This window comes from Dasypus novemcinctus, chromosome 9, assembly GCF_030445035.2.
Source record: "Dasypus novemcinctus isolate mDasNov1 chromosome 9, mDasNov1.1.hap2, whole genome shotgun sequence".
Classification (NCBI taxonomy): Eukaryota; Metazoa; Chordata; class Mammalia; order Cingulata; family Dasypodidae; genus Dasypus; species Dasypus novemcinctus.
The window spans coordinates 111,957,948-111,985,176 of record NC_080681.1 but is presented as its reverse complement, the minus strand read 5'-3'; the positions used below and the strand labels follow the sequence as shown (position 1 = coordinate 111,985,176).

General features: G+C 40.8%; 2 protein-coding genes across 6 annotated transcripts in view; one reads left to right on the top strand and one right to left on the bottom strand.

The window, feature by feature from the left end:
* KDM1A (lysine demethylase 1A) overlaps positions 1–24,444 on the top strand; it is a 96,560-nt gene extending 72,116 nt beyond the window's left edge. For all 3 annotated transcript variants that reach the window (XM_004465439.5, XM_023590827.3, XM_004465437.5), the window contains 6 exons: positions 16,799–16,931; positions 18,089–18,276; positions 18,646–18,760; positions 21,612–21,739; positions 22,937–23,083; positions 23,925–24,444. In XM_004465439.5, the coding sequence (XP_004465496.1) occupies positions 16,799–16,931; positions 18,089–18,276; positions 18,646–18,760; positions 21,612–21,739; positions 22,937–23,083; positions 23,925–24,110 (897 nt within the window). In that variant the 3' untranslated portion in view covers positions 24,111–24,444. The remainder of the gene's footprint in view (positions 1–16,798; positions 16,932–18,088; positions 18,277–18,645; positions 18,761–21,611; positions 21,740–22,936; positions 23,084–23,924) is intronic.
* The window catches only part of LUZP1 (leucine zipper protein 1), a 143,523-nt gene continuing 131,635 nt past the window's right edge, over positions 15,342–27,229 (bottom strand). For 2 of the 3 annotated variants that reach the window (XM_058304143.2, XM_058304144.2), the window contains one exon: positions 15,450–15,635. In XM_058304143.2, the coding sequence (XP_058160126.1) occupies positions 15,593–15,635 (43 nt within the window). In that variant the 3' untranslated portion in view covers positions 15,450–15,592. Of the gene's footprint in view, positions 15,636–27,229 lie in introns of all 3 variants that reach the window. The other variant, XM_058304145.2, reaches the window with a different exon arrangement.

Below are 27,229 nucleotides of genomic sequence, written 5' to 3'. Positions count from 1 at the left end.
ACAGCTTAATAGTACTGTGTTGTATGTATGCGTTGTCACATTTTGTTTTCCATTCATTGGTTGCTGGACACTTGGGCTGTTACATATTTTAGCAATTATGAATAAAGCTGTGCATATTTTAGCAGTTATGAACATTGGTGTGCAAGTGTCAGTTTGCATCCTTGCTTTCAGTTCTTCTGAGTATATTCCTAGTAATGGAATTGCTGGATCATACAGCCGTTCTGTATTCAGCTTCTTGAAGTAGTGCCAAACTCTACTCCACAGTGTCTGCATCATTCTACATTCCTGCCAACAGTGAAGGAGTGTGTTGTGTTCCTGTTTCTCCATATCCTCTCTAGCACTGGTAGTTTTCTGGGTTTTTGTTTTGTTTTTAGTAATGGCCATTCTGTAAGGTGTAAAATGATATTTCATTGTAGTTTTGATCTCCATTTCCCTGATAGCTAGTGAGGTTGAACATTTTTTCATGTGCTTTTTGGCCATTTGTATTTCCTCTTTGGAAAAATATTGAAGTCTTTTGCCCATTTTTTTAATCACTGAGTTGTATGATCTCTCTGTATATCTTTATTTTCTCTTTATTTTTTTTTTAATGTTACATTAAAAAAATATAAGGTCCTCATATACCCCCTACCCCCTGATCCAATCCTCTCACATCAACAACCTCTTTCATCATCATGGCACGTTCATTGCATTTGGTGAATACATTTTGGAGCACTGCTACACCACATGAATAATGGTTTATGTTGTAGTTTACACTCTCCCCCTCTTTATGTTTTTTATAGCACAGATATCAAGCCCTTAGGATATCTGATTTCCAAATATTTTCTCCCATTGAGTAAGCTGCCATTTTACTTTCTTGACAAAGTCTTTTGAAGAAAAGTGTTTTAAGTTTGAGGAGGTCCCATTTATATACTTTTTCTTTTGTTTCTTGTGCTTTGGGTGTAATGTTTAAGAAACTACCGTTTGTCACAAGATCTTGAAGATGTTTCTCTACATTTTCTTCTGAGTTTTATTGTAACATTTATATTTGTGTCCTTGATGCATTTTGAGTTATTTTTTTGTATATTGTATGAAATAGGGACCCTCTTTCTTTCTTTTGGATGTGGATATCCCGTTCTCCCAGTACCATTTGTTGAATAAACTATTCTTGCCGAGCTCGGTGGGCTTGACAGCCTTGTCAGAAATCACTTGACTAGATGTGAGGGTCTGTTTCTGAGTTCTCTGTTAAGTTCCATTGGTCAATATGTCTATTTTTATGCTAGTACCATGCTGTGTTTTGACCGCTCTTGCTAAGTAATATGCTTTAAAGTCAAAGTGAGAGTACTCCAACTTCATTCTTGACATTTTTGGCTATTTGGGACCTCTTCCAAATAAATTTGATAATTGGCTTTTCCAGTTCTGCAAAAAAGGCTCTTGGGATTTTTGGGGGCGGATTGCATTGAATCTGTAAATCATTTTGGGTAGAATTGACATCTTAGTGATATTTAGCTTTCCAATTCATGAACATGGAGTGTCCTTCCATTTAGTTAGATCTTCTTTGATTTCTTTTAGTCATGTTTTGTAGTTTTCTGAATACAGGTCCTTTATGTCCTTAGTTAAGTTTATTCCTAAATATTTGATTTTTTATTTGCTATTATGAATGAATTGTTTTTTCTGATTTCCTGCTAACATTGCACGTCACTAATATATAGAAATGCTACTGGTTTTTGCATATTAATATTGTATCCCACCACTTTGCTGAACTTGTATATTAATTCTAGTAGTTTCATTGTGTATTTTTCAGAATTTCCTAGATATAGGATCATATCAGCAAATAGTGAAAGTTTTACTTCTTCCTTTCCTATTTTGGTACCCTTTTTTTCTTTATCTAGGATAATTTCTCTAGCTAGAACTTCTAGCACAGTATTGAATAACAGTGGTGACAGCAGGCATCCTTGTCTTGTTCCTGATCTCAGCAGGAAAGTTTTTAGTTTTTTCATCATTGAGTAGTGTCACCTATGAGTTTTTCATATATGCACTTTACTGTGTTCAGAAAGCTTCCTTCTTTTCCTATCTTTTGGAGTGTTTTTATCAAGAAAGGATACCATATTTTGTCAAATACCTTTTCTGCATCAATCAAGAGGATAGGAGGACGTGATTTTTCTTCTTCACTTTATTAATATGGTTTATTACTATAATTGAATGTGCTTTTGAAATTGATTTGCAATATTTTGTTGAAGATTTTTGCATCTATAGTCATTAGAGATATTGGTGTGTAGTTTTTTTCCTAAACATTTATTTAATTTATTTCTCTCCCCTTCTCCCTCCCCTCCCCCCCCTTGTCTGCTCTGTGTCCATTCGCTTTGTGTTCTTTTGTGTCCGTTTGCATTCCTGTCAGAGGCACTGGGGATCTGTATCTTTTTTTGTTGTATCATCTTGCTGCATCAGCTCTCCATAGGTGCGGCGCCACTCCTCCGCAGGCTGCACTTTTTTCGTGCAGGGCAGCTCTCCTTACAGGGCGTATTCTTTGTGCAGGGGACTCCCCTGCATGGCACAGCACTCATTGCACACATCAGCACTGTGTGTGGGCCAGCTCACCACATGGGCCAGGAGGGCCCTGGGTTTGCACCCTGGACCTCCCATATGATAGGCAGATGCTCTATCAGTTGAGCCAAATCTGCTTCTCTAATTTTCTTTTATGTAGTACCTTTATCTGGTTTCAGTATTAGGGTGATGCAGGTAGTGTTTGGTAGTGTTCCTTCCTGTTCATTTGAAAGAACTTTAGCAAGATTGGTATTAGATTGCCTTTGAATGATAGGTAGAATTCACCTGTGAAACCATCTGGTCCTAGGCTTTTCATTTAGGGGAAGTTTTTCTTTATTTTTTTATTTTTTATTTTTTGTGGGAGTTGATGACTGTTTCAGTCTTGTTTCTTGTGTTTAGCTTGTTGAGATCTTGTATTTCTTCTACGGTCAGTGTAGGTTTTCGTGTATTCCTAGGAATTTGTCCATTTTGTCTACATTGTCTAGTTCATATTATCCTCTTATGATCTCTTTTATTACTGTGGGTTCAATGGCTATGTACTTCCTCTCATTTCTGATTTTAATAATTTCCATCTTCTCTTTATCTTTTATTATTCTGTTTAAGGGTTTGTCATTTTGTTGATCTTCTTGAAAAGCAACTTTTGGTTTTGTTGGTGCTCTTTTGTTTTTTTGTTCTCAATTTCATTTATTTCTGCTCTGATCTTTGTTATTTCATTCCTTCTCCTTACTTTGGGAATAGTTTGCTGTTATTTTTTCTAGTTGCTCCAGTTGTGCGGCTAGCTCTTTGATTTTAGCTCTTTCTTCCACTTAATGTAAACATTGAAGGTTTAAATTTCCCTCTCAGCACTGCCTTCATGGTGTCCCATAGGTTTTAATATGTTTGTTCTTATTTTCATTCGTTTCAAGATAATTTACTAACTTTCCTTGCAGTTTCTTCTTTGACCCACTGGTATTTAAAGAGGGTATTGTTTAATCTCCATATATTTGTGAATTTTCCTTTTTCTGTCCATTATTGAGTTTCAGCTTCACTGCATATTATGATCAGAGAAAGTATTTCGTGTAATTTCAGTCATTTTAAATTTATTGAGACCTGTCTTATGACCCAAATTATGATCTACTCTGGAGAAGGATCCATGAGCACCTGAGAAGAATATATATCCTGCTATGTGGGGTATAATGCTCTGTAAATGTCTGTTAGGTCTAACTTATTTATCTTATTATTCAAGCTCTGTTTCTTTATTTATCCTTTGTCCAGAATTTCTATCCATTGCTGAGAGTGGTCTATTGAAGCTTCCCAAATATTGTAGAGATGTTTATTTCTCTCTTCAGTTTTGCCAGTTTGTGCCTCATTTATCTTGGGGCACCCAGGTTGGTGCATAAATATTTATTATATTTATTTATTCTTGGTGAATTGTCCCCTTTATTAATATAAATGACTTTCTTAATCTCTTACAACAGTTTTGCATTTAAAATCCATTTTGTCCAATATTAGTATTGCTCCTCTTTGGTTACTTTTTGTATGGAATAATGTTTTCCAACCTTTTATTTTCAAGCTGATTGTGTCCTTACATCTGAGGTCGTTTTCTTGTAGACAGCGTATGGATGGCCCATATTTTTTTAATCCATTCTGTGTCTTTTGATCGGGGAATTCAGTGCATTGATATTCAGTGTTATTACTGTAAAGACATTACTTACTTCATCTATCTTATCCTTTGACTTTCCATTGTCATATCTTACCATTGTCTGTCTTTTTACCCTTTACGTTACCCTTACCAGTAAATCTTCATTTCTGTACTCTTCTCCAAGTCTCTTGCCCTTGTTTTTCCTTTTTAGGCTATAATACTTTCCTTAGTCTCTCTTTTGAATCTGGTCTTTTGGTAACATACTCTGTGAAGACTTTAAACTCACCCTTATATTTGAAAGACATTTTTGTTAGAGAATTGATTCTTGGTTAGGACTTTTTCTCTTTCATTACCTTAAATACATTATACCACTTTCTTCTTACCTCCATGGTTTTTGATGAGCGATTTGCACTTAGTCTTATTGAGGTTACCTTGTATATGATACATTGCTTTTCTCTTGCTGCTCTCAGAATCCTCTCTTTACCTCTGGTTTGTCATTCTGAATGGTAAATGTCTTGGAGTAGGTCTGTTCGAATATGTTCTATTTGGGGTGTATTGCCCTTCTTAGATATTGATATTTATGTCTTTCATAAGGTTTGGGAACTTTTCTGTCATTATTTCCTCAAATATTCTTTCTGCCCCTTTTCGATTCTCTTCTCCTTCTGGGACCCTGATAATGCAAATGTTTGTGCATTTTATGTTGTCATTCAACTCCCTGAAGTCCTATTGCATTTTTTTTTTTCCATTCTTTTCTATTTCTGTTCTCCCGTCTTTTCAAGGTCAGATGCTTGGTCATCCAGTTCACTAATTCTGTCTTCCATCAATTCATATCTGCTAGTATATGCCTCTAATGTTTTGTGTTGTTTTTTTAATTAAAAAAATACATTTCTCAAATGTACTGGATACATATAAAAAATTTTTGATCATACAATATGTTATGCGATATATTTGGTTCATAGTAATGCAGCCTTACAGTATTTGTCCTTATGTATCTGGCTTGCTTTGTTCAACGTAATGTCCTCCAGATTCATCCTTGTTGTCATATGCTTTATGACTTCATTTCTTCTTACAGCTGCCTGCTTTTCCATTGTGTGAATACATCATAGTTCATTTATCCATTCATTGATTGATGGGCACCTGGGTTGTTTCCAACTTTGGCAATCGTGAATAATGCCACTGTGAACGTTGGTGTGCAGATGTCTGTTCCTGTCACTGCCCTCAGTTCTTCTCGGTATATACCCTGTAGTGGTATTGCAGGGTCATGTGGCAAGTCTGTATTAAGCTTCTTCAAGAACTGCCAAACAATCCTCCATGGTGACTGTACCATTCTGCATTCCCACCAACAGTGAATAAATGTTCCTATCTCTCCACATCCTCTCCAACACTTGTAGTTCTCTGTCTTCTTAATAGTGGCCATTCTGATAGGTGTAAAATGATATCTCATTGTAGTTTTGAGATTTGCATTTCCCTAATCATTAGTGACACTAAGCATTTTTTCATGTTTTGTTTTGTTTTGTTTTTTTTTTGCCATTTGTATTTCTTGTTTGGACAAATGTCTATTCAGGTCTTTTTCCCATTTTTAAATTGGATTATTTGTCTTTTTAATATTGAGTTGTAACATCTCTTTATATATCCTGGATATTAAACCCTTATCTGGCATGTGATTTCCAAATATTTTCTTCCATTGAGTTGCCTGCTTTTTCACCCTTTTGACAAAGTCCTGGAAGATATAAATGTTTACTTTTGAGGTGGTCCCATTTATGTTTTTTCTTTTGTTGTGTGTGCTTTGGGTATAAGGTCCAAGAAACCACCATCTACCGCAAGGTCTTTAAGATGTTTTGCTACATTTTCTTCTAGTAGTTTTATGGTCCTAGCTTTTTATTTAGGTCTTTGATCATTTTGAGTTGACTCTTATATAGGGAGTGAGATAGGGTTCCTCTTTCCTTCTTTTGGTTATAGATAACCTGTTCTCCCAGCACCATTTGTTAGAGACTGTTTTGTCCCATTAACATGAACTTGATAGGTTTGTCAAAAACCAACTGAAAAAAAAACAACAAAAAAAACCAATTGACTGTATAGGTGAGGGTTTATTTCTGGATTCTCAATTCTCTTCCACAGATCGATGTGTCTCTGTGCCATTAATATGTTGTTTTTGATCACTATAGCTTTGTAGTGTTTCAAGGTCAGGCAGTAAAATTCCTCCCATGTTGCTCTTCTTTTTTAGAATGCTTTTGGCTGTTTGGTTGTACTTTCCCTTCCAAATGAATTTGGTAATTGCCTTTTCTAATTCACATAGATTCAATTTTGATTGAATCTATAAATCAGTTTGGGTAAAATTGATTTCTTCACTATATTTTTTCTTCCAGTCTATGAACACAGAAATGTCTTTCCATTTGTTTGGGTCTTTTAAAATTTCTTTAGCATTGTTTTGTGGTTTTCTATATATAGGTCCTGTACTTCTTTGGTTAAATTAATTCCTAGGTATTTGAGTCTTTTTGTTACTATTGTAAATGGAATTTCCCCCTTATTTCCTCCTCAGATTGTTCAGTACTAGTATACAAAAACATTACTGGTTTTTACATGTTGATCCTGTATCCTGCCACTTTGCTGAACTCATTAGCTCAAGTAGCTTTGTCATGGATATTTCAGAATTTTCTAAATACAGGATCGTGTCATCTGTGAACAGTGAGAGTTTTACTTCTGCTTTTCTTATTTGGATGCCTTTAATTTTTTTTCTTGTCTGATTGCCCTAGCTAGAACTTCTAATATAATACTGAATAACAGTGGTGACAGTGGGCATCCTTGTCTTGTTCTGGATCTTAGAGGGAAAGCTTTCAACCTTTCCCCATTGAGTACAATGTTGGCTGTGGGTTTTTCATATGCCTTTTATCAGATGGAGGAATTTTCCTTCTATTCCTATCTTTTGAAGTTTTTATCCAAAAAGGATGCTGGACTTTGTCGAATGCCTTTTCTGCGTTGATTGAGATGATAATATGTTTTCCTTCAATTTGCTAATGTGGTATATTATGTTGAACCAGCTTTACGTACCAGGAATAAATTCCACTTGGTCATGATGTGTAAGTCTTTTGATATGCTGTTGGATTCGATTTGCAAGTATTTTGTTGAGAGTTTTTGCATCTGTGTTCACTAGAGATTGGTTTGTAATTTTCTTTTCTTATACTATATTTATCTGGCTTTGGCATTAGGGTGATGTTGGCTTCATAAAATGTGTTGGGTTATTTTCCCTCTTCAGTTTTTTGGAAGAGTTTAAACAGGATTGGTGTTACTTTTTTCAAAATGCTTGGTAGAATTCACCTGTCAAACCATCTGAGCTATTCTTTGCTGGAAGATTTTTTTTTTTCCAAATTCTACTGAATTTATTCATTTTTTTAAAAGATATTACATTAAAAAAAATATGAGGTCCCCATTCGCCCCCACCACCCCCACCCCACCACTCCCCCCACAGTAACACTCTCCCCCATCATCATGTCACGTCCATTGCATCTGGTGAGTACATCTCCGGGCTTTGCTGCACCCCATGTCTCGTGTTCCACACCATAGCCCACACTTTCCCACGTTCCATCCAGTGGGCCATGGGAGGACATACAACATCCGGCAGTTGTCCCTGGGGTACCACCTAGGACAACGCCAAGTCCTGAGAATGCCTCAACATCTCTTATCTTCCTCCCATTCCCCGCACCCAGCAGCCACCATGGCCACTTTTTCCACATCAATGCCACATTTTCTCGATTATTAACCACAATAGTTCATGAATATAATATCATTAAGTCCACTCTGATCTTTACTGTATTCCTCCTTCCTGTGGACCTTGGCTTGGTTGTGTCCATTCCACATCTATGTCAAGAGGGGGTTTAGATTCCACATGGATATTGGATGCAATCCTCCTGCTTTCAGTTGTAGGCACTCTAGGCTCCATGGTGTGGTGGTTGACATTCTTCAACTCCATGTTAGCTGAGTGGAGTAAGTCCAATAAATCAGAGTGTAGGAGCTGAAGTCTGTTGAGGTCAGGGCCTGGCTATCATATTGTCAGTCCAGAGATTCAAATCTTGTAGATATATCTTAAGCCCCAGCACCAACTACAATTCCAGTAAAGTAGCATGAAAGTCTTGTGAAAAGAGATCCCAACTGAGTCCAGCTACATCACGCAGAAACACCAGCTCCAAAGAAGAGCCAACTAGCATGGCAGTGAATCCCATCTGCCATGACCATAGAACCTGTGGGTCTCTGTAGCCCTCAAAAGGACCAATATCTGGGGTTGTATCTACTTTATCTGTCTCTGAGACTCTGCTCAGGTGTGCATAAGGGCAATCCTTCTGACAACCTCCAGACTCTTTTTTTAGAAACTCATAGCCATATGAACTCATTTGTCTTTTCCATTTCCCCCTTACTTTAGGTCAAACAGCATTTTTAACTCCTGTTATTATATGTAGACAGGGATATTCTGCTGGTCCGCATTGAACCTTTAATTTAAGGTCATTTTCTAGTTACATCATCAGCTGGTACTTGGTAGTGATCCCTCGGTGCCAGGGAGGCTCCTCCCCGGGTGTCATGTCCCACGCTGGGGGGAAGGCATTGCATTTACACGCTGAGTTCGGCTTTGAGACTGGCCACATTTGAGTAACACAGAGGCTGTCAGGAGGGAACTCTTAGGCACACTGCTGCTCTAGGCCTTGTTCTTATTTCAGGTGCATAGGCTCACAAGCATAGTCATTAGTATCAGGGGCTCACTATTGGACCCTCATTCCTTCCTGGTCCTTACCGTTGCACCTGGGGGACTGCCGCTGTTCCCCTACGGACCACGACAGAGCCCCCCCCCCGGGTGCTGGCAGATTTTTGATGACGGATTCAGCCTCTTTAAATATGATTCATTTGTTAAGTTCATATATTTCTTATAGCATCAGTTTAGGTTTTGTATTTCTGGAAATGTGTCCATTTCAGCTAAGTTGTCTCGTTTGTGCATAGAGTTTCTCATACCCTCTTATGATCCTTTTTATTTCTGTGGGTCAGTCATAACTTCTCCCCTGTCATTTCTGACTGCATTTATTTACATCTTCCCTCTTTTTTTCTTTGTTAGCCTAGCTAAGGATTTGTCAATTTTACCAATCTGCTCAAAGAACCAACTTTTGGTTTTGTTGATTTTCTCTTTTGTTTTTTTTTATTCTCAATTTCATTTATTTCTGCTCTCATCTTTATTCTTTCTTTCCTTCTGCTTGCTTTGGGATTGGTTTTTTGTTCTTTTTTAGTTCCTCTTCTTGTTCAGTTAAGCTCTTCTTTTTTAATATAGACATTTAGGGCTATAAATTTCCCTCTCAAGACTGCCTTTGCTGTATCCCATAAGCTTTTTTTTTTTTTTATCCTCTCCCCATGTTTGAGGTCACTGTCTGCTCTCCTTGTCCATTTGTTGTGTGCTTTCTGTGTCGGCTCATCTTCTCTTTAGGAGGCACCAGGAATTGAACATGGGACCTCCCACGTCAAGGAGAGGTGCTCAATGGCTTGAGCCATCTCAGCTCCCTGGTTTGTTGTGTCTCTCATTGTCTTTCCTCTTTGTGTCTCTTTGTTGCATCATCTTTTTTTCTTTTTATTTCTGTCCCCTTTGCTGCCACACCCCTAGTTGTCTGCTCTCTGTCCATTCACTGTGTGTTCTTCTTGTGTCCGCTTGTATTCATGTCAGCAGCACCCGGAATCTGTGTCTCATTTTTTTGTTGTGTCATCTTGCTGCATCAACTCTCTGTATGTGTGGCGCCATTCCTGGGCAGGCTGCACTTTTTTCACGCTGGGCGGCTCTCCTTACAGGGCACACTCCTTGTGCATGGGGCTCCCCTATGCAGGGGACACCCCTGTGTGGCACAGCACTCCTTGCGCGCATTAGCACTACGCTTGGGCCAGCTCATCACATGGGTCAGGAGGCCCTGGGTTTGAACCTTGCACCTCCCAAGTAGTAGGCGGATGCCCTATCTGTTGGGCCACATCCGCTTCCCTGTTGCATCATCTTTTTGCATCAGTTTGCTGCACCTGCCCATTGTGCCAGCTCGCCTACTCCAGGAGGCACCAGGAACTGAACCCAGGACCTCCCATGTGGTAGACAGAAGCCCAGTCACTTGAGCCACATCCACTTTCCTATGCATAAGTTTTGATAAGTTGTGTTCTCATTTTCATTTATCTCAGTATTCTTAGCTTGTAATTTCTTCTTTAACCCACTGATTGTTTAGGAATGTGTTGTTCACCCTCCACACATTTGAGAATTTACTTTTTTCCTGTCTATTATTGTTTCCAGTTTTATTCCATTATGATCTAAGAAGTGCTTTGTTTAATTTCATTCTTTTTGTAATTATTGAGAGCTGCATTTTGCCCTAACATGAGTTCTATCATGGGAAAATATCCATGGGAACTTGAGAAGAATGTATAACCCGCTGAGTTTGGATGCAGCGTTCTGTGTATGTCTGTTAGGTCTAACTCATTTATCATATTGCTCAAGTTCTCTGTTTTCTTGTTTATCTTCTTTCTAGTTTTTCTACCTAATGATGTGCAAGTGGGGTTTTGAAGTCTCCAGCGATTATTGTAGAGATGTCCATTTGTCCCTTCAATTTTGCCAGAGTTTGTCTCATGTATTTTGGGACACTCTTGTTAGGTGCATAAATATTTATGATTGCTATATCTTCCTGGTGGATTGTCCCTTTTATTAATATATAATGGCCTTCTGTATCTCTTGTAACTTTTTTGCATTTAAAGTCTGTTTTGTCAGTATTGGTATAGCTACCCCTGCTCTTTTTTGGTTACTGTTTGCATGGAGTATCTTTTTTCAACCTTTCACTTTCAGGGGTTTGTATCCTGGGTCTAAGGTGAGTTTCTTCTAAGCAGCATATGGATGGCTTATCTTTTTATATCCATTCTGTCAGCCAGTATCTTTTCATTGGGGAGTTTAATCCATTTACAGTCAGTGATACTGCTGTAAATGTATTATTTACTACTGCCATTTTATTCTTTAGTTTTATGTCTTACCATATTTTTGTCTGTCTTTTTACTCTTTTCATTACCCTTTCTGCTATTCTTCTATACTCTCCTCCAGGCCTCTCTCGTCTGTCTTTTTATTTCAGGTTCTAAGGCTTCCCTTAATATTTCCTGCAAAAGTGGATTCTTTTTTGCAAACTCTGTTTGTTTGCTTGTGAATATTTTATACTCACTTTCATATTTGAAGGACAGTTTTGCTGGATAAAGAGTTCTCGGCTGGCAGTTTTTGTCTTTCAGTATCCTGTTTGTATCATACCACTGTCATCTCGCCTCCATGGCTTCTGAACAGAATCTGTGCTAAGTCTTAACTGCAGTCCCTTGTGTGTAATGGTTTGTTTCTCCCTTGCTTTCAGAATTTTCTCTTTATCTTTGACAGTTGACATTCTGAGTAGTATATGTCTTGGAGTAGGTATATTTGAATTTTTTCTGGTTGGGTTATGTTTTGGTTTTTGGACATGTAAATTCATTTCTTTTGTGAGAGTTGGGAAGTTTTCAGCTGTTATTTCCTCAAGTACTCTTTCTGCCCCTTTTCCTTTCTCTTCTCCTTCTGCAACTCCCATGGCATATATGTTCTTGCATTTCATATTGTCATTCAACTCTTCTGAGCTCCTGCTCAATTTTTTCCATTCTTTTCTTTCTGTGTTCTTTCTTCAATTTTATCCATTCTGTCTTCTATATCACTTCTATCATTTCAAGTCTGCTATTGTATGCCTCTAATGTGTTTTTGATTGTGTCTTTCATTCCCATGAGCTCTGTTACTTTTCTGTTGGGGATTTCAAATTCTTCTTTGCACTTGCTCTGTGTCTTTTTCATGTCATTTATCTCTATCCATATTGTCTTTCAACTCATTAATTTGATTTTGGAAATTTGTGTGTGCCTTGTTAATTCTTTCAAATCCTGTGTCTCTTCTGGTGCTTTGATATAGTCCTTGTCTTGGGACATGTCTTCCATTTTCTTAGTATGGCTTTGATGTCTAGGCATCTGATTAAGATGTAGTTTACATAGATGCTCAATTTCTTTCTCTTTTGTAGGGATTTAGTGGTGGGAGGCTGTGTATTACCATTGCTTTTTGATTATTGGCTCAACCTGGATTGTTAGGATTGTCCCAGCTAGTTGCTTAAAACGGGCTCTGGACCCAGTAATTGGTTGCAGACCAGCTTCTAGGGCCTTGGGGAGGGAAGTTATAAAGGTCATAAAAAGCCTCTCTCACTTTTTTTTTTTAAATCTCTCTCCCCTTCCCCCTCTCCCCAGTTGTCTGTGTCCATTCTCTGTGTGTTCTTCTATGTCCGCTTATATACTTGTCAGTGGCACCAGGAATCTGTGTCTTTTTGTTGCTTCATCTTGCTGCATCAGTTCTCCGTATGTGCAGCACCACTCCTGGGTAGGCTGTACTTTTTTCATGTGGGGTAGCTCTCCTTACAGGGCGTACTCCTTGAGTGCGGGGACACCCCTGCGTGGCATGGCACTCCTCGCATGCTGCACGTGGGCCAGCTTACCACATGGGTCAGGAGGCCCTGGGTTTGAACCCTGGACCCCCCATGTGGTAAGTGGATGCTCTATCTGTTGAGCCAAAGCCGCTTCCCTCTCACTTATTTTTAATAAGTTCTTCCTTGGTCTGCCAGCAGGTGGTGCTCTTTGGCAGCTCTCAGTTCAGTGCCTGGTTGGAGTATATTTGTTGCAACAGATTGGATCATTGTGATAGAGCTTCCTGCACGGAGGCTAAGAGCCTTGTAATTCAAATTTCCTCAATAACTGTTCTCCAGCCTTCTCTGGAAACCCCCTCCTTTTTCCTGATTTGGAAATAATTTCCACTCCCCTCTGAGTCCTCAACAATCAGTCCCTGTTAATAGAGGGGATTGGGAGGGTCGTGTATCTTTAGCCCTTTGCTGGCTCCCAAGGCAAACAATGGTGTTGTCCCACCTGGTCTGGAAGGGCTCCTGCGACACAGCAGAGAAAATTTGTGAGTCAAAAGCTGAGTCAGCCTTAGGCTGCATCCCTCTCTCTTCCCTTTCCTGGAGTGGTGGATCCCTGGAGCCCCTTTGTCTGTAGCCGCAGGCCCAGAGGCCTGAGAGTTCTGAAGTGTCCTTAGTGTGGGGGAGGGTGCCGGCAGCCCCAGCCACTGGTTTCAACCCTCAGTTCTGGGCGGCAGACTTGGCCCAGTGGTTGGGGTGTCCGTCTACCACATGGGAGGTCCACGGTTCAAACCCCGGACCTCCTCGACCCGTGTGGAGCTGGCCCATGCGCAGTGCTGATGCGCGCAAGGAGTGCCGTGCCACCCAGGGGTGTCCCCCGCGTGGGGGAGCCCCACGTGCAGGGAGTGCGCCCGTGAGGAGGGCTGCCCAGCGCGGAGGAGAGTGCAGCCTGTCCAGGAATGGCGCCGCCCACACTTCCTGTGCCACTGACGACAACAGAAGCAGACAAAGAAACAAGATGCTGCAAAATAGACACAGAGAGCAGACAACCGGTGGGGGGGGGGGTTAAATAAATAAAAAAAAAACAAAAAAACCCTCAGTTCTGTGGTCACAATTCCCCTCCTTTGTCCCTCTCTCCTCTGGGTATTGGTGTCCAGCCTTCATCTGGTGCCTTAAACGCCTAGATCTTTTTCAGGCTGTTTCAGCCTATCCTATATTTTTCTCTAATGTATTTTTTTAACCTCCTCCATTGTGTCTCTCATTCTTATGGACTCTGTTACTTTTCTTTGCGGGCTTTCAGATTATTCTTTATGCTCACCTACTGTCTCCTTAATATCCTCTTTTTCTTTTGTCATGTTTTCCTTCAACTCCCTGAATTGATTTAGGCTATTTGTGTGATTATCATTGATTAGTTGTCTCAAATCCTGTGTCTTGTCAAGATTTTTGGTTTGTTCCTTTGGAAGGGCCATCTCTTCCTGGTTCTTAGTATGGCTTGTAATTTTTTGCTAATGTCTAGGTATCTGAATAAGTTGGTGAATTAACTCACAGTCCATTTCTCTCTTTTGCCTTGGGTTTTGTTTCATGGCTTTTCTTTGATTTTTTGTTCAGCTTATTCTCAGTCTTTTAAATTACCCAGCCTAAGTTGTCAAAATAGTGCCAGGGGCTCACTAATGGGGCGCAGATCCACTCCAAGGGGTCTGGGAAGAAAAACTCCTGTGTTTTTTCCCCCTGCAACTCCCCAGCCAGCCTGCAGATGGTGTTTATTGGTGACTCTTTGCACACAGGTGTCTCAGACTCCACTTGCTCATGATTCTGGTCTGTTCAGAGCCAAGATTCAAAGCTGGCTTTGCTGATGAAATTCACTGAAGAGAAACCACTCTCCACCCTCTATTGCACCATCCTTCTTCCCATGAAGGAAGATGTCTGTTCACCACTTGGTTGGCTGCAGTGAGCCACAGGTTTTATCTAGGCTGTTCTTTTTTTTTGTTGTTTTTTTTTAAGATTTACTTTATTTATTACCCCTGCCCCCATTGTTTGCACTTGCTGTCTGCTCTCTGTGTCCATTCGCCGTTTGCTGTCTGTGTCTGCTCATCTTCTGTCCAGGAGGCACTGGAAACTGAACCCAGGACCTTCCATGTGGGAGTCACTTCAGCTCCTTGGTTTGTTGTGTCTCTCATTGTCTTTCCTCTTTGTGTCTCCTTGTTGCAATATCTTGTGTCAACTCTCTGCGCCTGCCTGTTTCACCAGGTCGCTTTCTTGCTTCTCTTCTCCAGGAGGCACTGGAACTGAACTTGGAACTTCCCACATGGTAGGCAGGAGCTCAATTGCATGAGCCACAACTGCCTCCCAAGGCTGTTGATGTTGAGGGTGGAGGTGCCACTCCCTGCCACCAGGGTTAGTAGTAACTCAGGGTTTTTGTTTAGTTGTCATCTTCTCTCTGTCCCTTGCCTTTCTGGAGAATGTACAGCACTCTCCTGGCCTGCAGATCCCCAAAGCTGTTGCCTCAGACAGCTTTTTGCCCTTCCTCCATTGTTTTTGTAAGAGAGTTAGCCATGCCATGTTCCTGGAAGTCTCTCGTTCATTTTGCTACATGTGTTTTTGAGAAAGTTCTAAGAGAAACTGTTATTTTGTGTGTGTGTGTGTGTGTGTGTGTGTGTGTGTGTGTTTTAAAATGGCTTTATTAGAGCTAATTTACATTTGATAAAATTTACCCATTTTAAGTGAACAAATTGATTTTTTTTTTTTTTTTTAAGATTTATTTTTATTTCTCTCCCCTTTCCCCCACCCCCGTGGTCCGCTCTCTTGAGTTCATTTGCTGTGTGTTCTTCTGTGTCTGCTTGCATTCTCAGCAGCACCGGGAATCTGTGTCTCTCTTTGTTGCGTCATCTTTCTGCGTCAGCTCTCCGTGTGTGTGGTGCCACTCCTGGGCGGGCTGCACTTTTTTCATGTGGGGGCAGCTCTCCTTGCAGGGCACACTCCTTGTGAAAAGCAGCACTGGCTGTGGGCCAGCTCACCACACAGACCAGAGGCCCTGGGTTTGAACTCTGGACCTCCTGTATGATAGATGAACACTCTTATCAGTTGAGCCACATCCACTTCCCCAGGTGGATATTTTATCAAATGTATATATCATGAGCTACCACCACAATCAAGACAAAGAGCATTTCTTCCATCATCCTGCAAAGTTCTCATACACACACCTCTGTCCTTGGTTCCACTGATTTGCTTTTTTATCACTATAGTTTTGCTTCTTCTAGAATTACATATAAATTGAATTATATAGAATATATAGAGTGGAATTGCTGGGTCTAATGGAAAGTACACCTTTAACTTCATAAGAAGTTTTTGAACTGTTTTCCAAATTGCATTCCTGCCAGCACTGTGTAAAGTTTCTGATTATTCCACATCCTCATCAACACTTCATTTTGTCAGATTTAAAATTTTAGTCATTCTCATTGGTGCGTAGTAAGTAGTTTTTTCACCTTACAGAATTCTTAGTTCTTTTGTGGTTTTTCATGTAAATACTCAATTAGACCTGTCCTCAGCATTGATTTATCATTTAAAGCTTCAATATTGTATCCATTTGTAATTGTTTTGAATGTTGGTATTTAAACTGATCTGTAGGGAAATTCCTGAGAATTATGTTTTCCCCAGGAATTTAGTGGAATTAGAAATGACTTGCTTTTTAAAGTTTCTCTATATAGAAAATTTTTGAGTATATTCATAGAAGTAAGATCATTTGGGGCATTCTTAACGTCCAGGCCAAATCTTTACATGTTTACTTTATGGATTATCTGGAGCCTGTCTTTTAAGACAGTGAATCTGATGTCCTACCAAATCTGTAATGCATCTGAACTCCAAATAAATAAACTCTCTTAATAATCATCTGGCTTTCCTGGATCATAGCTTCCTTCTCCCCACCCTCCATGGATGGTCTGGAGTTTGTGGTATAGGACTATGATGATAAAAACTTTCTCTAGGGAAAAAGAAAACATTAGGAAAAGATGGCATTAGGAACATTTTGACATTATTTTTTCCTTCCGTTTCCTTGGGCAACTGGAGCTGAATAGTGAGGGATTATTCTTTACATTCTGCCTTAAAGTGTTGACTCTTTCCACAAGCTGGTAGTTTTCAGTGTTATTCTATAGACCTTGATATAAATGTCATAGATATGATTAAGAACATATGGAAATATGTCCTCTTCCCTCCTCTGTAGGATGATGACTTTGAGTTTACTGGCAGCCACCTGACCGTGAGAAATGGCTACTCATGTGTGCCTGTGGCTTTAGCAGAAGGCCTAGACATTAAGTTGAATACAGCAGTTCGACAGGTTCGCTACACAGCTTCAGGTATTCACTGCTTTGCAACTAAATCTCTTCCTCTGAAACAGGGTACTGAGTTTGACCTATAACAAGAATATTAAGTATATTTTCTGATAGAATGTTCTATAAACTATGATACCTGAATAAAATATTTGCATTTTTAGAACGACTGAGCCAATAAAACCTATGGCAGCTCTAACCCCCTTATTTTAACTTCAAAAAATAACAGACATAAGTTATGAAAGCATTACTTTAAACATTTGAGTTTGTTTTCAGGATTAAATAGGATAAATATGCCTGGACAGGATTTTAAAGTAGTGATACTACACCACAGATGGTTGGTTTTTTTTACAACCCCTGAAACAATTTTCCAAAGGCACCTTCTAGCTGATGGTGTCAAGAATATCGGCAGTCTTTAAATAGCATTTTGCAGGCTAGTAGAGAAGAGTTAGGATAGTTTCTGTTATCATTTTCCCAAGTTCTGCAGCCACAAAAAGATGGGAGTATACTGCGCTCTTACTCTTATTTTGACCTATTTAAATATTATTGAAATTATATAAATAGTGCTCATTCATTGAAGGAAAATATCAAATACAAATGAGGAAAAATAACATTGACATATTTTCAGTGCCCTTTTGTGCCCAGCTTTGAGCTCATTTGCATTCTGATAAGCATCACAGTTCTTAAGGGTTAGCACACTAAGCAGGTTTAGGCTGCATACCTTAGATTTACATCACAATCTTCTACTATCATCCTTCTCTTGGTCCTTAGTGAGCAGCTACCCTAGTGGAACAGTATTGTTTCTTCTGGGATGTTTTATGCTTATTTTCTAATTTTGTTCTAAATTGACATAACTTTGGTTAATGGTAACCTCCTTTCATTAATCCATAAGACCCCCAGTGTATCCTACCAGGGTAGAATAGTATGGTGGTCAAGATCAAGAACTCTGGATTTGACTATTAGGTTTGAATCCTGGCCTTATTACCTGTATGATCATAGGTGAGTTATCTCACCTGTGCCTCAGTTTCCTTGCATTTAAAATGAAGATGATAGATGCCATCTCCTAGACTTGCAGCGGGAATTAAATGAGATGGTGTGCACTATCACCTGTACACTAAATATTTACTACCTTTATCTGTATCATCCTCATCACCAATAATGTGTTTTCCCTCCAACTTCTCTAGGATGTGAGGTGATAGCTGTGAATACTCGCTCCACAAGTCAAACCTTTATTTATAAATGCGATGCAGTTCTCTGTACCCTTCCTTTGGGTGTGTTGAAACAGCAGCCACCAGCTGTTCAGTTTGTGCCACCTCTTCCTGAGTGGAAAACATCTGCAGTCCAGAGGATGGGATTTGGCAATCTTAACAAGGTAACTGCCCTGGGCACCTCTCTCTATACACGCATTGTACTAATACCAGTCATTGTACAAATACCAATCTTATTGTCCTCTACTCATAGAAGAGAGAGGTTTACGTTTTTATACACTTTACTCTCTTGGGAGCCTAATTACATATAATGTATCCATGAAGATGGATGGGGTCACCTCACAAACCCAAGCCTACTAAAGAGAATCACAAATGTCCTGAGTAGGGATTTCTGGGGTTATATTGAAAGTTAGATTAGAAGAGACCTTCAGTAAGGTATAAGGAAGAAAGTACTTCTTGTTAAAGTTCAGTTTTGCTTAATGCTGTATTGTTTGAGCACTGTTACCCATTCATGTGCTTCTTCCTTTTGGTAGGTGGTTTTATGTTTTGACCGAGTCTTCTGGGATCCAAGTGTTAATTTGTTTGGGCATGTTGGCAGTACAACTGCCAGCAGGGGTGAGCTCTTCCTCTTCTGGAACCTCTATAAAGGTAACCACCCTGTAGTTTTAGTTTTCTTCATATCCTTACAGAAAAAGCAGAGTTGGTTTTCCTAAATATATATGCCTTGATTTTTGTTTCCATTCATTCAACCAACAATTGGTCAGATCCTTTCTAGATGCTGGGGATATGAAAAGAGAAAAAATGCCTGTCTTCAAGTAGCTTACAACCTGGTAGAACATATAGTAAGGTGGTAGGCAGTCCCAGAACAGAGCAGTAGGTGGAATGAGGGTGAAAGTACAGAGCACTAAAAAAGAACACGCAAAAGAAGAAACCTCGTCAGGAGGGAGAGGCCCAAGGGTGCTTCTTAGAAGGGTAGCCTTGTATCTTGCATTCTCAGACTTTCATATCTGACTTGTACCTGAATCTTTGATCACTTTCCTTAAAATGTATTTATCATACTCCTTCCTTTTTCTAATTATTCTGTAATTGGGCTGCTCTAAAATTTTGTGCTAAAGAATGTTCATGTTTTACCTTGTTCTAAAAAGAATGGTGTAAGACAGTAAGAGGGTTAGGTTTAATTGATATTCTACTGAGCAGCAGCATTGAGAGGCATGGCTTTGACAGTGCAGACACATCATTTAGCCAGCTGGACTCCCCTGCTCCAGTTCCTTCTATCGCTCCTCAGTGCCTTTTTTTTTTTTTTTAATACATTTAGATTTATTCAGGTGTTCTGTGTCTTTTTTTTTCATTCCCCTGCCCCCTTTGCAGCTTGCTTGCTCTCTGCTTTCTGTGTCCATTCACTGTGCATTCTTCTGTGCCTGCTTCTCTCCCTTTGTTGCGTCATCTTGCTGCGCCAGCTCTCTGCAGGCACGAACCATCAGCTCTCCATAGGCCCAGGGACACGAACCCAGGGTGTCCCATATGGTATACAGGAGCCCAGTCAATTGATGCACAGCCGCTTCCCTCCTCAGTGCCTTTTACTGAAATATCATTCACACTTGCAGGGCCTCTAACTCCACAGAGGAGGCACGTTGTTTCCTGAGCACATTGTTTTCTAATAGTAGATGGGGGCTCCTTCCCTTTCCCATTCAGGCCACCATGTTGTCCTGTCAATGCCTGCCCCAAAATATCTCTCAAGACTGTTTTCTTTTCCACTGCCCACCCCACAGTCCAAGCCACTGCCACTTCCTAGCTGGACTGTTGCCTTTAGCCCCTAACTGATATCCTTGCTGTCTTTTGATGGCTTTCCATGGAATTAAGGAAGAAGTTCCAACTCCTTATTGTGACTGTCTCTAAGGCCTCTTTTAATCAAGCCTTCTTTACTTCTTCAGCTTTATCGTTGACCATTCTTTTCCCTTGTTCCCTGGGCTGCAGACACACTTATCTGCTCTCAAATCCTAGAATTTTGGAATGCACCATGCTCTTTTCTATTTCAGGGCCATGTTGTTTCTGCTGTGGCCTTGGTGTGACCTGCTGCTGCTGCCATTGCTGCTGCTACGTCCTCCTCCTCCTCCTCAACTGGCTGATTTGTACTCAGCCTCAGGAGTCTTGACCTAAATGTCACTTTTTCAGAGAGGCCTTCCAGGACACACACACACACACACACACATACCACCTCAAATCTAAATTAAGTCCTTGTATTCTTTGCTTATTCTGTTTTTCTTCATAGCTTTTGTCGTAATTCATAGTTATGTATATAATATGGGTTACTTATCTGTTGCCCTAATGGCCAACATATATAGTCAAGTTTTTCGCTTTTATATCCCCAGCACCTAGTACTGTGCCTTTCACATAAGGCTGTTGAGTAAGTATTTGCTGATTGGGGGAATAAAGGTTGTGATGGACTTGGAGGGGCCTGGGGTCCCTAGAAAGTATGTATCCATTGTCACAGACCTGTCTGAGGTGCTCAGGGCTAATAATTCTCTGTTTAGATCAGGGGTTCTTTGTGGAAAGATTTCAGGGGTCAGTGAGCTTAAAATGAAAATTCAAAAAAAGACATTATTCTTGTGGGGACGTGCTGGTGCAAGTATGGTGTATTTATTAAATAATATACAATATAGTGTGAACTTAGTAAAGGGCCCATGGTTTTCACCTGACTGGCAAAGGGGTCTATGGAACAAAAAAGATTAAGAACACTTGCTCTAGATTTAGAAGTACTTGTTAGCTTTCTTTAGTTAAAAGTTAAAAGGATTGCTGTATTTTGCAAAGTTATAAGAAGTGAAGTGCCTGTGAGTCATACTTTGCTCACTTTAGTCTACCAGCTCCCTTCTGAGATAGATTTTGATTTGCTCGTTCAGAAACATAGGCATATCTGTTGTCATCAGATTTCAGAGCACCAAGAATAATGTGGGGCAAAACAAGTTGGTTCTTGAGAAAAGCCTGTAAAGAAACCCTGGAACACAACCATTCCAAGGTCCACAGGATGGAGGAATAGAGTATGGATTAGAGTGGACTTACTGATATTCTATTCGTGAACTATTGTGATTAGTAATCGAAGAAAATGTGGCATTGGTGTGGAGAAAGTAGCCATGGTGGCTGCTGGGGGTAGGGAGTGATGGGAAGAGATGAGATGTGGAGGCGTTTTCGGGACTTGGAGTTGTCCTGGGTGATGCTGTAGGGACAGTTACCAGACATTGTATGTCCTCCCGTGGGTGGAACATGGGAGAGTGTGGACTATGATGTGGACCATTGACCATGAGGTGCAGCGGTGCTCAGAGATGTATTCACCAAATGCAATGAATGCCTCATGATGATGGAGGAGATTGTTGTTATGGGGGGAGGAGTGGGGTGAGGGGGGTGGGGGATATATGGGGACCTCATATTTTTCTAATGTAATGTTAAAAAAAAAAAAGGAAAAAAAAAATAAAGAAACCCTGGATTGTCCTTTCTGTTTTCATAGCTCCAATACTGTTGGCACTAGTGGCAGGAGAAGCTGCTGGCATCATGGAAAATATAAGTGATGATGTGATTGTTGGCCGATGCTTGGCCATTCTCAAAGGGATTTTTGGTAGCAGTGCAGTGCCCCAGGTAAGTGAGTAGGTGGAGCAAGCAGGGATCCGGGGCTCAGACTAAATCAGGGTTTGGTATGTTCTCTTAAATTGCAGTATAGGGGAAGCACATTTGGCCCAATGGATAGAGCGTCCGCCTACCCCGGGCCTCCCTGACCCGTGTGGAGCTGGCCCATGCGCAGTGCTGATGCATGCAAGGAGTGCCCTGCCAAGCAGGGGTGTCCCCCATGTAGGGGAGCCCCACGTGCAAGGAGTGCGCCCCGTAAGGAGAGCCACCCAGCGCAAAAGAAAGTGCAGCCTGCCCAGGAATGGCACTGCACACATAGTGAGCTGAAACAGCAAGATGACGCAACAAAAGAAACACAGATTCCTGGTGCCACTGATAAGGATAGAAGCGGTCACAGAAGAACACACAGCAAATGGACACAGAGAGCAGACAACTGGGGTGGGGGGAGGAAGGGGAGAGAAATAAATAAAAAAGTAAATCTAAAAAAAAAATTGCAGTATAGGTTCTTGATCAGGACAGTTTCAGGCAAAATTGAGAAATGTATGCTGGGTATGCATGAATATTAAGATTTGGAGTTCATGCCCTAAGTATGGAATTCAGAAAAGCCCCCCAGTCTATGGACTGATGGGGATCTCAAGACTGTTTGCCACCAACCTTTCTCTTTTCTTTGTTTTGCCCTTGTCTCTGCTTGTGGAGTCCTATCACTTCATGCCTTGTTGACAAAGTGACCAAATATAATTGGCCAATGAATATTTTAGGGAATATTGATACATTTTTTCTATTCCTGTAGGCCCTTTGAAATACTTATAGCCCCTCATGATTCTTGTGAGAGAAGCGCATTAAAGCTTCATGTAAATTCATAAGGGAATAAAGATGGAGTCTTGTGTAGATCTCTAGATTTAGGTCCACATACCTGGGACCTCATATGTGGGAAACTGGCACTCAACCACTGAGTCACAACAGTTCCTCTGAGTTCGTTCCCTCATCTGTTTGCTTGTTATTTTTGTTTTTAGGAGTCACTGGGGACTGAACCTGGGAATTCCCATGTGGGAAGTAGGCGCTCAGTGTCTGAGCCACATCTGCTTCCAAAAAGGCAGCATTCATCACTTAGCCAACCCACTTGTGTTTTGCCATCACGGTTTTCTCCCTTTCAGAGATGATTGGTTTGTCCTTGGTAGCCAGTGGTGACTTGCTTTTTTCTTTCTTTAGCCCAAGGAGACAGTAGTGTCTCGCTGGCGTGCTGATCCTTGGGCCCGGGGCTCCTATTCCTATGTAGCAGCAGGATCATCTGGAAATGACTATGACCTAATGGCTCAGCCAATTACTCCTGGCCCCTCAATTCCAGGTGCCCCACAGGTGAGAAATTGGCAATCTGTACCTGGGTTTATTGGGGGAAAGACTTATCCTAGGAGCCCAGGGTAAAAATGTCACTGATTTCTTTTAAAGATTCTAGTCTTTCTATCTCTGGACATTTTAAGATAACCAAGAGCAGAGTAAAAGGGAGGAGATGTATTTGCCAGATTTCTCATATTTTGAAGCTTTGTTAATCTAGGTAGTCTACATTCAGAATTGAATCCAGTTGTAGCCAATTATTTTTTTGCCCTTAAAAAAACCTAAAATTGCCTCTTGTTTTCTAGTGGTTCATTGTAGGGTCCCAGGCACTTCGAGGCCTCTAAGGCATGCCCCAGAGAATAACCTCAGGGCCTTATCCATAGTTTGTCCTGACCCTGCTCCAGAGAGGAATAAGGTTTCCTCCTGACCAGAGTCCAGGACCTATAGCTTACTAAAGCCTGCTCTAAACTGAGAAGCAAAAGAACTCCCAAATAAGAACAAGAACAAATGCTCTCTCTGTGGTTTAGAGAATTCAGGATTTCCCTTCCCCACCCCACCCTCCCCAGAAGGGACCACATGAGGCATCAGATCTGGGTAACCCTCAGGTTTAAACTCATTTGTAGAACAGTTAAGTGTCACCCTAGAACTGAGGCTGGGACTGTGTTTTATTGTTCTATTTATACTTGTATTGATTCTAGGAAATGCTTTCATTAAGGAGACCTGAGAAGCCTTTTTGGTAGAATGATGGACTAGTGATTGGGAGTCAGCTTTCAAGGGTCAATAGGAATTTAACAATACAAACACAACAAAAATAAAGGTATATTTACAACCTACTGATTTTCTTTTCATTTTTCCCCCAAAATAGCCAATTCCACGACTCTTTTTTGCGGGAGAACATACAATCCGTAACTACCCAGCCACAGTCCATGGTGCTCTGCTGAGTGGGCTGCGAGAAGCAGGAAGGATTGCAGACCAGTTCTTGGGGGCCATGTATACCTTGCCTCGCCAGGCCACACCAGGTGTCCCTGCACAGCAGTCCCCAAGCATGTGAGACAGATGCTTCTAAAGGAAGAGGCCAATTTACACATCTTTTGCTCTAGTAAGCAAAGCTCTTCTAGCAATACTATATTCAACTGAGAAACTCGTCCTGGCATCTGGGCTCATGATCAGCTGCTGGAGCTCATTTTGGTCATGTGTCCAAGGATGTTGCATCTTTTGAATCACTCAGAGTATAGGAAGGAACTTGTCCATTAGTTTGGAATTCTGCGTTCTTCATAAAGACTGAGGCAAGCAAGTGCTGTGAAGTTAATATCTTAGTCTCTTGGTGTGTGTTGGGGGGGGGGAGTTTGTTTTATATTTTGAGAATAAAACTTGATATAAAATCAGTCCTGTCTTTTGTTTCCCCTTTGGGTTGGAGCTGTATTCTAGACAAGGGTTACTCCATTGGGAATGTCAGTCTTCCCCTATGATAAGAGCAATACATGTACTCCATGTTCAAATGAGAATATTTATAGAAAGGAAAATTTGGTTGGGTCAGAAGGCAGTGTTGAGTGAGTCCATAGAAGTGAGGTATGTTTTTGTTTTTTGAGAGAACTTTTAAGAACCTGTGAGCATCCTGGTCTGCTTACCGTGGAGTGGGCCTAGACATCCATTCTGGGATGGTGTGGTGATGTGCCAAGAGTACAAAGCCAAAGTTAGAACACTTTGAATGAATTTTCCAAGATGAAACAAGACTTAATAGCTTGGGTGTCTGGCAGACTATTGTTGATTTATTCCCCAGATTCCCTTCATGGATATTAACTATCTACTTCTGTTGAAGGTATTACGTAACAGTTCTACAAAGTGTTATTTAAGGGGAATATCAAGGGCTTTAATATTTAGGAAACTTAGCTGGTATGTTAGTTTCCTACTGCTGCTTTAACAAATGTAGTAACTTAAAACAATAGAAATGTATTATCTGGGAAACGGACTTTGGCCCAGTGGTTAGGGCGTCCGTCTACCACATGGGAGGTCCGCGGTTCAAACCCCGGGCCTCCTTGACCCGTGTGGAGCTGGCCATGCGCAGTGCTGATGCGCGCAAGGAGTGCCCTGCCACACAGGGGTGTCCCCCGCGTAGGGGAGCCCCACGCGCAAGGAGTGCGCCCGTGAGGAGAGCCGCCCAGCGTGAAAAGAAAGAGCAGCCTGCCGAGGAATGGCACCGCCCACACTTCCCGTGCTGCTGACGACAACAGAAGCGGACAAAGAAACAAGACGCAGCAAATAGACACCAAGAACAGACAACCAGGGGAGGGGGGGGATTAAATAAATAAATCTTTTAAAAAAAAAAAAATTATTATCTTACATATTTGAAAGCCAGAAGAACAAGAACAGGGCTGTGTTCCTTACAGAGCCTCTAAATAGATTGAAAATCCATTTTCATGCCTTTATCAGCTTCTAGTGTCTACCTGCATTCCTTGGCTTGTGACCCCTTCCTCCATTTTCAAAGTGCATTATTCCAATTCTGCTTCTGTTATCTCCTTGCCTACTTTCCAGTAGCCAAATCTGTGTTACTCTTATAAAGATACCTGTAATAAAATGTAGGGCTTACCCAAATAATCCAGGACAATTTCCCCAACTCAAAATCCTTTATTTGTTCTTAAAGTCCTTTTAACCAAGTATGGTAGCATTCACAGGTTCTAGGGATTAGGCTCTGGAGATCTTTGGGCATAGTGTTTTGGGGCAAGTCCCATAACTAGATTTAAACTCAGCATTCTCATCTCTAAAATGAGGTCACTACCTATTTTACAGGGAGCTTGTATTGACCAGTCAGTCCTGGTCCCATCCTCAGAGACAACCCGGTGGGCAAAAGCCGATGTACATCTAGCTCTCTTCTATCTGGGTGTTGGAGTCTTATTAGACTTCCAGGGGTTATCTTACCTTGCTGTGTCAATGCAGTAAAGGAATTGCTACTCATAGAAAAATTGCAGTCAAAGGCCCCAAAGCAGCAGTTACTTGAATTTCTGATAAACCTGGGTGTCACTGATCTAAATAGCCTAGCTCACAAGCCCATTAAGTTTTAGGAGTATCTGTATTCTTCGGCTTAAGAAGAGGAACCTGTAGCTTTGTCGGTTTCTTTGCCAAAGTCTGCTGGCTATGTAAATAGAGTGGCTTTCCTGGTAGTCTGTTCTTGACACAGGCTAAGAGATACTACCTTGACAAAGGAGTTGATGAAATAGCTCAGGTTTCTAGCTATTAGAGGTAAGGATAACAGGAGACTTTTGGCCCACCTCCACTGAAAATCAACTTGTGTGGCTAACCATGCTTGTGTTGCTGTAAAAATAAGACAAATACTTTTAGGCCTTGTTTCTAAAACTATTCTTTGTCTATGTGCATGTCCTCCTCCCCCAAGTATTTTTGCAGAGAAATGGAGAAATCTACATGGAGAGCTGACCTGGGTAGTGGCACCAGCTCATCTTGGATGGACATTTCTACTCTGTGGTACGTTCTCCATGTTTTAAAGAGGAGGATATACTAGATATCCTTGGTTTTAAAATTTTTAGGATTTCCATTTTTTAATTCCTTCCATTCTTACTCCAGACATACTGAACACAGTAGAGCTGTTCTAGTGGTTGGCTCTTGGCAGGGACCATCCCCTGCCTTCCCTTCTGTCTTCCCCCTCACTCAAGTCTTGAGTATTAGTTCTGGGGCTCCTCAGAGCAACTCAGAGGTTCCTTGTGGCTCTTAAATGTGTGACTGAATTCTGTAAAGAGAATCTGAAGAGCCAGAGATGTTAGAGGGAAACAAAGAAAGTAAGGTTAAAATTATTGGAGGGCCCTCTTTTACATTGTTTGACACATAATTTATCTAATCCAGGACACTTGAGAAATCTCAATTACTATTAAGGAGAACAACAACTGTAAACACAGATCAGGTGCAGCTTGGTACATGTCAACCTAATTACAAGTGAACTTGCTGCCCAAATTTCCTGAGTATCAGTCATCTCTGCTTCCATGTTGGATTGGGCCAGGTAATACACTGACCCCAAAACAATCTGATTTCCAAAGCAAACCATTTTGTGTCCAAAACGAATCTCTGAAACCAGATTAAAAAAGCCATATATTCAGTGTAGAAGAGAAACAACAGAGAATTTTATTTAATTCATTTACTTTTATAGCTATTGACCTTGGTAGG